Source organism: Melanerpes formicivorus, unplaced genomic scaffold (assembly GCF_026170545.1).
Source record: "Melanerpes formicivorus ecotype bairdi unplaced genomic scaffold, bMelFor1.0.p_v2 SCAF_19, whole genome shotgun sequence".
Lineage (NCBI taxonomy): Eukaryota > Metazoa > Chordata > Aves > Piciformes > Picidae > Melanerpes > Melanerpes formicivorus.
This window is the reverse complement of record NW_027142371.1, coordinates 13943128-13956441: the sequence shown is the minus strand read 5'-3', so window position 1 is coordinate 13956441 and position 13314 is coordinate 13943128. Positions and strand designations below refer to the sequence as shown.

At 66.7% G+C, this 13314-nt stretch overlaps 2 protein-coding genes across 9 annotated transcripts; one reads left to right on the top strand and one right to left on the bottom strand.

The window, feature by feature from the left end:
- The first annotated feature begins 2737 nt into the window (after window positions 1-2737).
- On the top strand, window positions 2738-8843 carry LOC137447142 (balbiani ring protein 3-like). Of its 7 annotated transcripts, none has more exons than XM_068150404.1 (15): window positions 2738-2895; window positions 4182-4331; window positions 4629-4772; window positions 5027-5176; window positions 5416-5544; window positions 5927-6049; window positions 6344-6487; window positions 6622-6768; window positions 6945-7094; window positions 7181-7327; window positions 7412-7525; window positions 7602-7739; window positions 8055-8189; window positions 8286-8420; window positions 8706-8843. In XM_068150404.1, the coding sequence occupies exons 1-15, from the start codon at window positions 2796-2798 to the stop codon at window positions 8714-8716; spliced, it is 1917 nt and encodes a 638-aa protein (XP_068006505.1). In that variant the 5' UTR covers window positions 2738-2795; the 3' UTR covers window positions 8717-8843. The 7 variants fall into 7 exon arrangements, with proteins under 7 accessions (XP_068006505.1, XP_068006504.1, XP_068006508.1 ...); XM_068150403.1 differs by having other exon boundaries at window positions 2738-2898; XM_068150407.1 differs by lacking the exon at window positions 6344-6487 and having other exon boundaries at window positions 2738-2898.
- Window positions 8844-9300: 457 nt separating this feature from the next.
- Window positions 9301-10717, bottom strand: SPINT4 (serine peptidase inhibitor, Kunitz type 4). Of its 2 annotated transcripts, none has more exons than XM_068150401.1 (4): window positions 10592-10717; window positions 10187-10360; window positions 9695-9858; window positions 9301-9585 (listed from the first exon to the last, which is right to left on the bottom strand). In XM_068150401.1, exons 1-4 carry the CDS (start codon window positions 10698-10700, stop codon window positions 9460-9462), a joined length of 573 nt encoding a protein of 190 aa, XP_068006502.1. In that variant the 5' UTR covers window positions 10701-10717; the 3' UTR covers window positions 9301-9459. The 2 variants fall into 2 exon arrangements, with proteins under 2 accessions (XP_068006502.1, XP_068006503.1); XM_068150402.1 differs by having other exon boundaries at window positions 9495-9585; window positions 9691-9858.
- Window positions 10718-13314: the final 2597 nt, after the last annotated feature.

Here is a 13314-nt window from a genome sequence, read left to right as displayed (position 1 = left end):
GCCCCTATCTCTCCGTGGGGCAGCTGTGGGTGCTGCGGGGCCAGCCTGGCTGCACGCCGAGCCCTGAGCCTGTCCTCCCCTCCAGCCAAACCCGGGTTGTGCCCACGGAAGCGTGCCCAGCGCCGCGCTGCCTCCTGCCCCAACCGCTGTGCTGACGACCGCGACTGCCTCGGGGACCACAAGTGCTGCTTCTCCGGCTGCGGGCTGGCCTGCGTCCCGCCGGACACAGGTACGGCCCCGACACCCCTCCTCCCGGGGCTGGGCACCCATGGGCCAGACCCACATCCCCCCCACCCAAGCCTGTGCACCCCCAGCACTGCCCACGGCTGCCCCACATCCACCCCGCAGCCTTGCCAGTGAAGGCTCAGGCCCCCCCCGACGGCCGGCGTGTGCTCAGCCGTGCTGCCCGACGAGCCCCAGCAGCCGTGCCCGGCCAGCTGTGTAGCCGGTGGCAGCCATCCAGGCCCCAGGGAGTATGAGCCACCAGCTGTGGCTCCCAGTGCCACACACCCACCGTGGGCACAGCCCCGGCACTCACAAGCCCCTGAGAAGGGAACCTTGTGCCCAGCTTCTCTGTGGCAGGTGGGTAGCAGCCCCAAGAGGGCACGGGGCTGCAGCTCATCCTGCACCCCAACTGTGCCCCACTCAGGCTGGGTGCTGGCAGGGACTGCTGCCAGGGTTGTCTCTCGTCAGTCCAGCTGACAGCTGGCATCCCATAATGACCTCTGATGGGTCTGACTGGGTCAGACCGGTGCGGGTGTAAGGCTAGTGGCTGAGGACAGCATGGGGCTTTGGGAGGGAGGGCAGGGGGCAGTCAGAGGGCTGGATGGGAGCAGCACAGGGGGAGGCCGAGGCCGTGCCAGGAGCAGGGCTGCGGACAGCAGGATCCTGGCACAGCGCAGTCCCTGTCGTCACCAGGCAGCCGCCGTGCCACGGCGAAGCGCGGAGTGTGCCCCGCGGTGCTGCGCGGCTCCCTGGGACCCTGCCGGGAGCTCTGTGACAGCGACAGGGACTGTCCCGGGAACGCCAAGTGCTGCTCCACCGGCTGCGGCCACATCTGCAAACCACCCGCTGAGGGTAAAGCCACCCACACCCCCCCAGGCCAGGGCGGGCACCCCCCTTGGCTGCACCCACTTTCCTCTTAGGTGCCCGCCCCCACCCCAAGGGGTGATGGCAGCGTGGGCACCCAGCATGGGGCACGGTCCACGAGGGGCTGGCTTGCTGCGGGCTCCCCCAGCCCAGGGGGGTGCACTGCTCACAGCAGGAAGCTCCTCACCCTTCCCTCTCTCCACATGTGCCAGCGCGGCCTGGGCTCTGTCCCCCCACGGCTGAGGGTGGCCAGGCAGCTGCGTGCCTCTTCCTGTGCCTGCAGGACAGGGACTGTCCCCGCGGCCACAAGTGCTGCTTGCAGGGCTGTGGCCGGGCGTGCGTCCCCTCGCTGCAGGGTAAGAGCCCCCCCAATCCAGCCGCCTCCTGGCCCCAGCAGCCCCGGGCACTGTTGCAGGTCTCATCCAGCCTGGATGAGACTGAGGGGCTCCAGAGTGGTTGAACAACATCCCTCGAGGCAGGAGCATCCCCTCCCTGCGGGCTGACCCTCATCCATCCCCTGCAGGCACAGCCTAGCCCTGGCCGGGAGGGGCTGCACCAGCAGCTGCCATTTCGGGGCACTCCCCACCCTGCTGCCATCACAGCCCTTGAGTGAGGACCATCTTGTGCCCATCCCTGCACCGGGCCCTCTGCACTGCCAGCAAGGTGCCACCAGCATCGCTCTGACAGGTCCCTGCAGTACCTCCCAAGCCCCGGCTGCTCCTCGGCTCTGGAACAGAATAAACCAGCCCACGGTCACCTCCTGCTCTGGGTCACTGTCCCTGTGCTCCGCGGTGCCTTCACAGCAGGCGCCAGTGGCCCCGGAGTGTGTGCAGGCAGGAGCCTGGCAGCCGCCCCTGCAGGCAGCGCTGCCCTGGGGCAGGGAGTGGTTCCCTGATCCATGCCTCCAGCCACCACCACCTGGTAGTGACCATTGCCTGGTGGTGACCATCCCACCGCGGGGGGGCAGGGCTGCCGTGATGTCCCCTCAGCAGTCACAGAGTGCAGGAACCAGTTCCCTCGGATTCCTTGCACCACGGCAGGGCTCATTTGCACCCTGAGGTGTGAACACCTGGCTGGAAGAGCAGTCACGGGTCGGGGGCAGTGAAGCCCCGGGCCAGGGAAGGGGCAGGGAGCAGCAGCCATGTGCCAGGGGCTGTGGCAGGACGTGTTCACTCCCCAGTCCCATCACCATGCTGGGACACTCAGCTGGCCCAAGGCTCTTCCCCTGGTGCCGGATTCTGAGTGCTCCTGCGTGCAGAGGCTGAGCCGAGCCACGGGTCCCAGCTGGCATTGTGGTGGCAGTGCCCCTCTGCCTGCTCCCTCTGCCATGCTGGGGCCAGGCCGTGGGGTCTCTCCATGGCCCCCAACCTAGCGAGATGAGGGGCGAGCAGGGCTGAAGGGACCCCCAGGCAGGGACAGCAGTGGCCAGTGGCAGGGACAGGGCTGTCTGCCACGGGGGGCGGCAGCCACCAGCCCCGGTCGTCCTCCCCTGCCCTGCAGATCACCCTGACCCGATGGCGCGGCTCAGCCGGAGATAAGCAGGGTGGCGGTCGGGGCACGGGCGGGTTCTGGGAACTGCCCCTCCTCCTGCCCCTCCTGCCCAGGCACAGCCAGCCTGCCACCACTGGCAGCCCAGCTTCAGCTGCTCTGCCACTCCGGGTACCCCTGCCAGAGACCTCAAACCCGGCCCCAGCTCAGCTCCAGACATGCAGGACTGCCCTGGCTGCACCGTGAGGCCGGGGGTTCTCCTCTTCCTGGGGCTCCTCATCCTCAGGGCAGAGCCAGGCACCGCACCAGAGGAGAAAGGTGGTGAGTACAGGTGGGCAAACCCAGCAGATGCCAGGTGCAGGCACCCTGGGGCCAGCTCCTTGCATCCAGGCCCCGCTGTGCCCCTGCCATGGCCCCTTTGTTCCTGCCCAGCACATGCTGGCGCTGCCCAGCATACACCGGTGGGGACCACGTCCCAGCTGGCTGCCCCTCAGCCCTGCTGCCATCAGGAGCTTGTTTCCACCCCCTGCACCCCACCTGCACTCCTTGCCCCCCATGGCTGTGTGGTGAAGGCAGAAGCAAGGAGGGCGCTGGAGGGGGGCCAGGGCTGCCCAAACCCTCACCCCTGTGGCCTGGCAGCGTCGGGCTCTGCTCCTCACAGCCCCCACCCCTGCGCGTGGTCCCGACCATGAGGACAGCACAAAACCCAGGGAAGGGGCCCAGGCTGCAGGTGTTGCTTCCTGGGCACAGACCCCGGTGCCAGGTCCCCCCTGCCGTGGGGGCCATGGCAGGGGCAGCGGTGCCCAGCTGGGGCGATGCTCTGCCCGGTCTGGCACAACGGCCGAGCTCCTTCTTTGTTGTGAGCCAGCAGCTGCTGTTTGCAGGGAAAGCTCCCAGCAGCTCCTCTGTTTGCAGCCCAAACAGCGCAGCGCTGCCAGGGGCCGCCCGGGGCTTGTTTGCAGAAACTGCTGCTCCCGCAGCCCCCGGCCGGCCGGCAGAGCTGGGCACAGCGCCAGCTGGAGTTTGCCCACGCCTGCGACAAAGACAGGGCTGCCACGATCTTCCCAGCACGGTCAAGATGAGCACAGGGTGCCAGGAGGAGGAGGAGGAAGAGGATGAGGAGGAGGAGGCAGCGAGGGGTGTGCTGCTGGCACAGAGGATGCGCAGGGCAGGAAGATGCCCAGGGATGGATCCTGACCTCTAGTCGGTGCTGGCTCGGTGCTGGCTCCTCCCTGGCAGTGGCAGTGATACTTGTTGCCTTGCAAGGGCACACACAGCCCCGTGCCATGCCACTCTGTGCCATCTAGGTCTCGGTGTGGGGGTACAGCAGCCCTGGGGCTGTGCTGCAGGGGAGTCTTCAGTCCTGCTCTGCCTGGCAGCGCTGGTGTTGCCATCAACTGGGCACTGCCATGGCAGCGAGGGAGGGTTAGTGGGAGCTGGGCCCCTCAGCTGAGGCCCCAAGAGGCTGAGGTCCTGCCAGGACCCTGCCCTCTATGCTGTGCCCCCTGTTCTGGTGCCTGTCCCTTGCAGCGGGGCTCCTCAACCGCTCCCTGAGGGTGAGGAGCTCTGTCTGGCACTGCCCTGACGATGCCATCCCACGGTAGGGCAGGCCCAGAAGCCGGGCAGATGCCCACGGGACTTCATGCGCTGCCTACGCCTGAAGCCCCCACACTGTGCCAACGACTCCAACTGCCCTGGCTGGCACAAGTGCTGCTTGCAGGACTGCCAGCTCCGCTGCACTGCCCCAGCAGAAGGTACAGCACTGTGGCACATCCACTGGCACCACCTCCTGCCCCATCCCTGTCCCCATCCTTCTGCCATGCCCACTGCCAAGGAGCAGCTCTCTCTGTGCTGCTGGCACCTCCTGCCCACAGCTCCTAGAGCGGGCATGGAGTATGTGGAGGGATCCAGGACAGGGCATGTGGTGGGATCCAGCTGGGGTCTGGCAGGAGCTGGCAGAGGAGTCTGGCAAGGTCAGGTCTCCTGGCACTGCCCTGGGGTGATGCTGGTGCAGCCTCACCTCTCATCCTTGCTGCCCATTGGCACTGCAGAGAAACCTGGCACTTGCCCAGCAGAAGCCCCCGAGGGTCTCTTCACCCCCTGCTCCTTCCCCTGCCTGGAGGATGGGGACTGCCTGGGTGCCCAGAAGTGCTGCCAGCTGCACTGTGGCTCTGCCTGCCTGGAGCCACTGCAGGGTAAGGCCTCTGCATGGCACTGGCACAGCCTTGGCTAGCTGTACAGTACCTCCATGCTCTGGACACCTGCCACCCCTCTGCCACCCTGCTGCCACCACCATGGGGGGCCTGCATGCCATGTGCCCTGCACCAGCTGCTTCTGCACAGGGTAACCCAATGCTGGGACGTGGCTGCTGGATCTGGGCATGTGCCCCAGGGTGGGCAGGGCAGTGGGATGGGCACTCTGCAGCCTCACACTCACTCTGCCCCACCAGACCAGCCCAAACCCAGGGAGTCCCCTACGGTGAAGCCAGAGCCAGCAGGGCCATGCCAGGAGAAGTGCCAAAGGGACAGCAACTGCCCTGATGGAGAGCAATGCTGCAACAGCAGCTGTGGCAGGCAGAGCCTGCTGCCAGCCCCAGCCGGTGAGACAGGAGGGGGTGGGCATCGTGGGCAGGGCAGAGGCTCAGGGACCAGGAGTGATGCCACCAGGCTGCAGTCACTCCAGGACACAGAGCCGGGGCACAACAGGGGCCTCCTCACCCCATACTTGCCGGGGGGGGGCTCTGATGGGGCTGGCAAGGCCACCCTTCAGCCAGGGCACCACCCTACCCTCACCTCCTCCCTGCTGGCACTGCCGGCTGCACCCTGCTCTGTGGCACAGAGAACCCCAGCCCTGCCCCTGCCACCTCTCAGCCGCACCACCAGAGGTGCCACCAGGACCAGGACTGTCGCCCACCCCAGGTGTGCTGTCACCAGCAGTGCCAGCAGGAGTGCCACACACAAAGCCAAGGTGAGGGAGATGGCAGCTCTGCCCAGCCTGGTCCCCACAGCAGTGCCCGGAGTGGTGCTGGGGGCTGTGGGCATAGGGGCCCCAGTGAGGCAGAAGGGAAGGGTTGTGGCAACCCACCCAAGCTGGGACCCCTGGGAACCTGCACCTTGGCCACCTGGGGGTCCCCAGGGGCAAGCTGTGTCATGCCACAGTCGGGACCCCTTGGCCTGTACAGCTGGGGCAGGAACTGGGCAGTGCCAAGCTGCCTCCTTGGCTGCTGTCCTGGTGAGGGATGGGATGGAGGGCACTGAGCAGAGCTGGGATCGGCAGAGGGGACAGATGTGTCCCAGACCCTGCTGGCATTCCTGGCCCTGCCTGCAGCCTTGAGCTGTCCACCTCCCAGGGACCCCTACAATGGTGCCAGCCTGGCAGGAGCAGACGAGGTGCCAGAGTGACAGAGACTGCGGCGCTGGGGAGCTGTGCTATGGCGGCTGGTGTGCCAGGCTGCACAGGACCGGGCACCAAGGTGGGACTTGGGCAACAGCCAAATCTCTCAAGCCACTGAGGCAAGGGTGACTCTTCTCCACAGCCCCTGTGCCCCTCGGTAGAGGAGTCTGATGCCAGTCCCATGGTTCCCATGGGAGGAGGTGCTGCAGCACTGCCACGGGGCACAGCCACACTGTGCTCCCTGGAGCACCCAGGTGCTCTTGAGGCCACAGTGCCAAGGGGGCTGCGTGCCCAGCGGGGGGGGCTGGGCTGCAGTGTGAGTCTGTGCAGCCATCCAGGGGGCACCACAGCCACCCCCTGTCGTGCCCTGCAGGGAAGGCTGGCTTCTGCCCAACCCGGCCCGGGCTCTTCCCCAGTTACGACTGCATAGCCTGGTGCTGGCACGACGCGGAGTGCCCTGGCCAGGAGAAGTGCTGCCAGAGCGGCTGCGACTACCTCTGCCTGCCCCCGGCCCCAGGTGACAGACACTTGTGCCCACACCAGGCAGGGCAGCTGCGGGCAGGCCCCCCCCAGCTCCAGGGGTGTAGGTCTGGGTGGGGCAGAGCTGCTGTTGCCCCTGGCACACATAGCCCTGCTGCCTCCTGTCCCTAGAGAAACCTGGGATCTGCCCCTTGGCCGAGGAGGCACTCCCCACCCTGGCACCGTGTGGTACCCCCTGCACTGGGGACTGGCAGTGCCCAGGGCCTGAGAAGTGCTGCAGCAGCAGATGTGGCCGCGTGTGCTTGGCCCCTGAGCGAGGTGAGGAGACAGTCGGGGGGGACAGCAGTGCCACATGCCACTGGGCACACTGGCAAACCTCTTGGGGAGATGATGCCACAGGGCAGGTGCTCAGACCCTCAGGGTGAAGGTGCCAGGGTGTGTGCACGTGGCACAGGGGCGTGCCTGCCCCTGCTACCCCTTCCTGCCCCTCTCAGACAAACCTGGTGAGTGCCCGAGGGTGAGGCCGAGGCAGGCGCCGGAGCCGTGCGCGGAGCAGGATTCCTGTGCCCACGACAGGGACTGCCCCCGGCAGGAGAAGTGCTGCTTCTCCGGCTGTGCCCTGCACTGTGCCCGCCCTGCCCGAGGTGAGTGTGGGCAGCCTGGCCACCGGCACGGCAGAGTAGGCACACAGAGCGGGCAACATCGTCGTCTGGATGCCCCCCTCCTGCAGAGCGCCCCGGGCAGTGCCCCCAGGCAGAGCCATGCTGGGACCCCTGGCGCAGGCACAGGAGCCAGTGCCTGGATGACAGCGTCTGCGGGCAAGGGGAGAAGTGCTGCCACACCGGCTGTGCCTGGCAGTGCCTGGCCATGCCCACAGGTACCCGAGCAGCCTCTCTGGGGGGAGGTTGTCGCTGGCTCCCCGAGGGCAGCTGGGTGACAGCAGGTCACTGTGCCCCTGCAGAGAGCCCGGGCGGGCCGCAGTGCGTGTCGGAGTGCCAGGATGACTCACAGTGTCCCCGCGGTCAGAGGTGCACCGGCACCGGCTGTGGCCGCATCTGCATGGACATCCCTGGAGGTGAGAGCCAGCCAGGCACCCCTGGCACCATGCAGGGCCACCCTGGGGTGCCCACAGCCGGGTGCTTCCCTTTCAGGCAGAGTGGGAGTGTGCCCCATCCCTAGGGAGGCAGACACGTGTCTGGACCTGTGCAGCTTTGACGAGGAGTGTCCCTGGGGCCAGAAGTGCTGCAGCAACGGCTGTGGCCACGTCTGCATGCCAGCCTCTCTGCCAGGTCAGGCCCTGGCACTGGGCTGCAATCCCCCTACCCAGCTGAGCCCAGCGGGGATGGAGCTCAGGGTCCCCTCAGGGGCATCTCACCTCATAAGGTCATCCCACCCTCCCTGCCTGAGAGCATCACACATTCACCATGCCAGAGCCCCATGCTCAAGGCTGCCAAGGCAGCTGTGCCCATGGGGTCTCATACCCTCCCTGTGCCAGGGACACACCCCTGTTCTTCTTTCCATACTTTCTCCTCTTCCCATGCCAGTGCTGAGCCTGCGTGGCCTCAGCTCAGAGCTGCTACACAATGGTCCTCTCCTGCCCACAGAACCTGGCACTGCGGCCGTGCCATGGTCCCGTGCCCAGCGGTGCAGAGAGGAGTGCCAGGCCGACTCACAGTGTCCCCGGGGACAGAGGTGCAGCCACGCTGGGTGCAGCCACATCTGCGTGGACAGCCCTGGAGGTGAGCTGTGCCTCGGCCAGGCAACACCCTGGCACTGCCCTGGAGCCATGAAGTGGCATTTATTGGATGCCCCACGGTGGGTGCTGTGCCCTACAGGCAGAGAGGGAGCGTGCCCTGTCCCCCAGGGCCGTGGGATGTGCCTGGACCTGTGCAGCCTCGATGCAGAGTGTCCCTGGGGTCACAAGTGCTGCAGCAACGGCTGCGGCCACGTCTGCACACAGGTGTCCCGAGGTAAGGGGACCCAGGGCCCCCAAGCCAGAGCTAGTACCAAGGCTGGCACCAGGGCATATGTGTGTGAAGGGCACAGCCTTCAGCATGCTGCCAGCTCAGTGCCATCACAGGGCCAAGTCCTGCTGCTGCCCCATCGCTCTCCTTCAGGCAGCAATGCGCTTTTGGGCTGCTGGGCAGGTTGAAGCTCTTGCCAGCACTGGCCATGCCCAGCTGCCACTGTGGCTGCCAGTCCCTCACTCCACAGCCTGGGGGTCCCTGAAAGCGTGTCTGTGTCCTCCTTTTCAGATGTGGTGTGACATGAGAGCAGCTCCTCCAGAGCAGGAAGATGCTTTTGCCAGGGGATGTGGGGTGGTGAAGGGTCCCAGCTGGCCGGTGCCCTCCCCACCACCTGCAACAATAAAGGCTGTGCCCAGCCACCTCCATCCACCCCCAAGTCTTGGCAGCACTGGCCTGGACTTACCAGACCCTGGGACAGAACTTTCTGCACCTGAAGGAGCCCTGGCAATGGGATGGTCCTACCAGGGCTGAGGACACTGGGCTCAGGTTGGTGCCACATGGCCAGCAGACTGGTACAGGCACAGACTCAGGTCTGGGGCAGGCTGCAGGACAGGCACCAGCCTGGGCATCCTTTGAGGTGGGGGCAGTTCTTCCTTCATCACTTCAGCTCCCAGATAGGTCACACTGGCAGCTTGAGGGCAGAGCCGGTGCTGGGAGCCCATCCAGAGGCTGTGGGAGCTGCTGGTGGTGGCTGGGGCTGCCATGGGGCGCTGCCAAAGACACCCAGTGCCAGCAGGGAGGGTGTCCCAAAGGGATAGGCACTGCCTGCTCCTGCCCATGCAGGCAGGAAGGACAAGACCCAGAAGAGCTCATCCAAGCACCTGTCCTTGTATTGAAGTGTCACAGCCCAGGGGAGGGCCTGGCTTCTCCGTCCAGGCACCACGGCGCAGGAGGGGCAGGTACATGCCGCTGTCCTGGGGCCAGCCAGCATCCCCGGGTGAGCCACAGCCCTTGGCACGTCTGCTTCGGGCAGCAGCGCTCATCACCACCAGCCCTGTGGGAAACGGCTCCCTGTGGGCACCGGGACATGGCCACCAGCAGCAGCAGCTACCCTGGGCGGGGGCCGGGCAGAGACCATTGCGCTCCCCAGGCTGGAGCTATCAAGCACCTGGAAGTGAGAGATGGGGCATCAGGAGTAGGGCCAGGCTGGATGTTGCTGGGGCAGGGGCAGCCACCGGCTGCAGCACAGGGCATAGGGCACAGGGCTAGTTACCGACGTGGGAGCACGCCCGGGAGCACTCGCCCTTGGTCTCGAAGTTGTTGAGGTTGCCGCCGCAGCCGCCGTAGATGAACTCCTCACACTGCTGGCTGGAGGCGTTGAAGAAGAAACGGCGGAACAGAGCCTTGCAGCTCCCGCAGACCGAGGGCAGGTAGCAGAAGTCTGCGAGGTGCAAGGGGGACAGCCTGAGACGGGTGATGGGATGGGGACATCGCCAGACTCAGCGCTGCCAGCACCGCCGGAGCTCTGCCCCGCTCCAGTCCCCTCTTGCCGCCAAACGCTTCCTGCCAGCAGCCAGCTCTGCACCCACCTGTCCCATGCCCCCCTGTGCCAGCAGTCCTGGTTCTCCTCCAGCCCACAGCACAGGATTTAGGGAACCTGGCAAGAGCTCAGGAGCTACCTAGGGACCCCCTTCCCCGTTTGCTCAGCTCACTCCCTCCTCCTGCCACCCCCCACTGCGCTCGCCACGCCGCCACGGAAAGTCCCTCACCCAGCACCGGCTCCTGGCACGTGTAGCCGCACTTGCTGGGGCAGCACTTGGTGGCACCAGGGCAGCTGCTGTCACCGGTGCAGCGGGAGCAGGAGACGTCCCCGCGGCAGGCACCGCAGCCCTTGTCCAGCAGGTCCTCCACCTCCGCGATGTGGTAGCAGTACCCGGGCTTCACTGCGGGGCACAGAGACCGGGACGCTGGAAAGGGCTGCAGAGCCGGGGCCAAGCAGCTCCCCAGCACCCCAGGGCCAGACCCCGATCACCCCCAGCCCTGTGCCCCCACGGACATCCAGCACCACCAGAGCAGTGGCAGCACCACCAGAGCAGTGGCAGCAGCACCAGAGCAGTGGCAGCACCAGGCGTCAGCGCACCCCAAGCATTGCAGGACGTGTCCCGGGCACTCACCTGTCCCTGGCTCCTCTCGTCCAGCCACATGCCAGGCCGGCCCGGGCCGTGCCGAGAGGGGCAGCAGGGCTGCGAGGAAGAGGAGGAGGCGGCCGGGCAGCAGCTCCATGATGGCCTGGGCAGCCGGGTCTGGGGCCGGGCGCGGCGGGCAGGGATTTAAGGTACGCAGGCGGGGCAGAGGGAGCAGGGCTGGTGCCTGAGCCCCAATAATTCCTGCCATGTGGGTAACGAGCCGCACCCAGGCAGGGCCAGGCCGCTCTGGCAGCATCCCTGCCGCAGCCCTCGAGCCGGGGGGACCGGTAGGACGGGACGGCAGCCCTGGCGTGGCTCTCGGCCAGCCTGACCAGGCAGCAGCAGCGTATTCCATGCTGGGCTGGGGGCACCGCCAGCACCCGCAGCCCCGCGAGGACGAGCCCGCAGTAGGGACGGGCAGAGCATCTTGGCTCCAAACTCCCCATTCCAGGGCACGGAAAGCTGTCGGCTCTGGCACAGACATCACCCAGGGAAGAGTCTGGGGCACTGCACACTGCGGCGCTGCCCTCCTGCCTCTCCCTGCAATGCCCATCCTCGGGGAAGAGCTGCATGGGGGTCGTGCCCCTTCTGCCCTTCTCCTCCCCGGCTGACAGCAAGCGTCCCAGGCGGGATGGTCCCCCACACAAGGCTAAACCTGTGGGTGCCACCACCCCTGCCCTGGAAGGGAGGTCTGGCAGGACAGGATGCTCCCACGCTTTCCCACCAGGACACAACCAGCCCTGTGCCCCCCACCTCATCACCCTCTGCAGCATGGGCTCACCCCTTCACCCACTCCCCTCCTCGGGCGTTGCCAGCACAGAGCTGTGCCCTGTGCCCCCCACAGCTCCCTGAGCCCAGCAGCAGGCTGGGGGTCCAGCAGCTGCATCAGACCAGTGTGAAGAATATCCCCTGGGCACAGGACGCCATTCACAACCTATTCAGCCCCCAGGTAGGGGTCTGGACCCCTGGCAGCACAGGGCTCTCGGTGCTGGGTTGGGCAGCAGGCAGGTCCCCAGCACATGGGAGGGCGTGGGGTGAAACCTGCCAAAAGGAGGGAGAAACAGATTAAGCTGTTTCCATCCAGCAGGATTAATTGTCTTCCTAATTACTGCCGTAATTACTGTCCCAAGGGGGAAGCAGAGGGCGAAGAAATCTCCACGGGGAGAGGCCAGCAAAGTCAGGGCCGGGGTGGGGTTTGAGAGGAGGTGCCACGACCCTGGTGGGGGAGCCACAACAGTGGGGAACAGAGGGTCAGGATGGGTGGTGGGAAAGGGACCCCTGTGCCAGGACTGTACTGATGGCCTCTGTGGCCACTCGGTGGTTCAGTGGCCGCCCTTGGTGCATCTCCCACAGCCCTGAGCTGTCCTGGGTATTCCCAGCGGCACCGAAACTCCCAGCCCCGCACCCCAGAGGGGGGCAGGGCAGGGCCACAGCTCCAAAATCCACCGGGGCTGCATTCTTCCCCCGCTATCTCTGCACGCTATCTTCAACGCCCCGAGATCACCAGGACGACTGCCATGGGCTTCTCGAGCAGCCCCTGCTGTCCTGCAGTGGCGGTGAGGCTGCAGCCACACTGGGCAGGCACCAGAGCAGCTGCAGAGCTCGTTCTGGGGGTGCCGGGGCTCAGGGCACCGTGAGGGTGAGGGAGAGGCTGCTTCCAAGCAGGTGTTGGGGTTGCACACGACAGAAAACCACAGCCCGTGAGGAACCCACGCTGGGAGCACTGTGTCAGAAATCCCGTGTCAGTGACCCCTGCCACCACACCCAGCTTTGGTGGCCAGGGGCACACAGCTGAGCAGTGGGCACAGCTGCCCAGGCAGAGTCTCCAGCCTGATCTCTCCACCTTGACGGAAATAACGACCGCGGCAGCCCGGCCCAGCGAGCACCCAGGAATGTGGCACCTCCCAGGGCAGGCACCCAGCAGGGACAGTGACAAAGACAGAGCTGTGCCACCGGGATGCTGCTGCTGCCCAGACCAGGGTGCATGGGAGGTGAGGCACTGAGGGAGCCGAGGGCAGAGCAAGTCCCTCCAGTCGTGAGTCGTCCTGGCTGGCCCTGCGGAGAGCCTGCTGGCACGCTGGCACTGACGCCAGCCAGAGCTGACACAGGCTGGGCACTGTCCCGGGCACAGGGCCGACCCCTGCAGGGGGCAGGGACACCCCAGAGCACTGCTCCCAGGAAGGGTCGTCCCATCTGCCTGTCACCTCCATCCCGCACACGGGGACACACCGACAGGAGGGGGTCCCCAGCGGGCGGTGCGTGGCGCCACCCGGCCAGCCCGGGCTGTGAGCGGGCACTCGCACAGGCACGCACACACGGCGTGGTCTATACCCACACGTGCACGCGTGCCCACGCGTGCCCACACGTGCCAGAGCCACCAGGGAAGGCTGCTCCCGGAAGGCAGCCGGCAGGGAAAGCCCCGGCAGCCCTGGTGCTGCCATCCTTGCCACAAGCCGCAGCAGCCTCGCCAGCAGCCCCATGTGGCACCGGCGCGGCGCAGCCCCAGGAGCAGGCAGCAGGCCCCGGGACTGTCCCCGCCGCTGGTGCCACAGGCGGCAGGTGCCCCCAGCACGGGTTTGGGATCAGCTTTGGGACCTCCAGGGGCTGGCACGGCTGCCAGGGGGCTGCAGGCACACAGTGAGTGTGGATGGTAGCACAGCCAGACCTCTGTGTCCTGGCGAGGGATGGTGCTGGCAAAGATCCATGCCCAG

What these genes read in the sequence shown, in the direction of transcription:
- LOC137447142 (XM_068150403.1), top strand. Translation starts at nt 2,796, where the DNA reads ATGCAGGACTGCCCTGGCTGCACCGTGAGGCCGGGGGTTCTCCTCTTC. An exon ending in CTGCACTGCCCCAGCAGAAG is followed by an intron (nt 4,332 to 4,628) that starts GTACAGCACTGT and finishes TTGGCACTGCAG; the next exon opens with AGAAACCTGGCACTTGCCCA. An exon ending in GTGCCTGGCCATGCCCACAG is followed by an intron (nt 7,328 to 7,411) that starts GTACCCGAGCAG and finishes GTGCCCCTGCAG; the next exon opens with AGAGCCCGGGCGGGCCGCAG.
- SPINT4 (XM_068150401.1), bottom strand. Translation starts at nt 10,700, where the DNA reads ATGGAGCTGCTGCCCGGCCGCCTCCTCCTCTTCCTCGCAGCCCTGCTG. An exon ending in ACGAGAGGAGCCAGGGACAG is followed by an intron (nt 10,361 to 10,591) that starts GTGAGTGCCCGG and finishes TGTGCCCCGCAG; the next exon opens with TGAAGCCCGGGTACTGCTAC. An exon ending in GTGCCAGGAGCCGGTGCTGG is followed by an intron (nt 9,859 to 10,186) that starts GTGAGGGACTTT and finishes TGCACCTCGCAG; the next exon opens with ACTTCTGCTACCTGCCCTCG.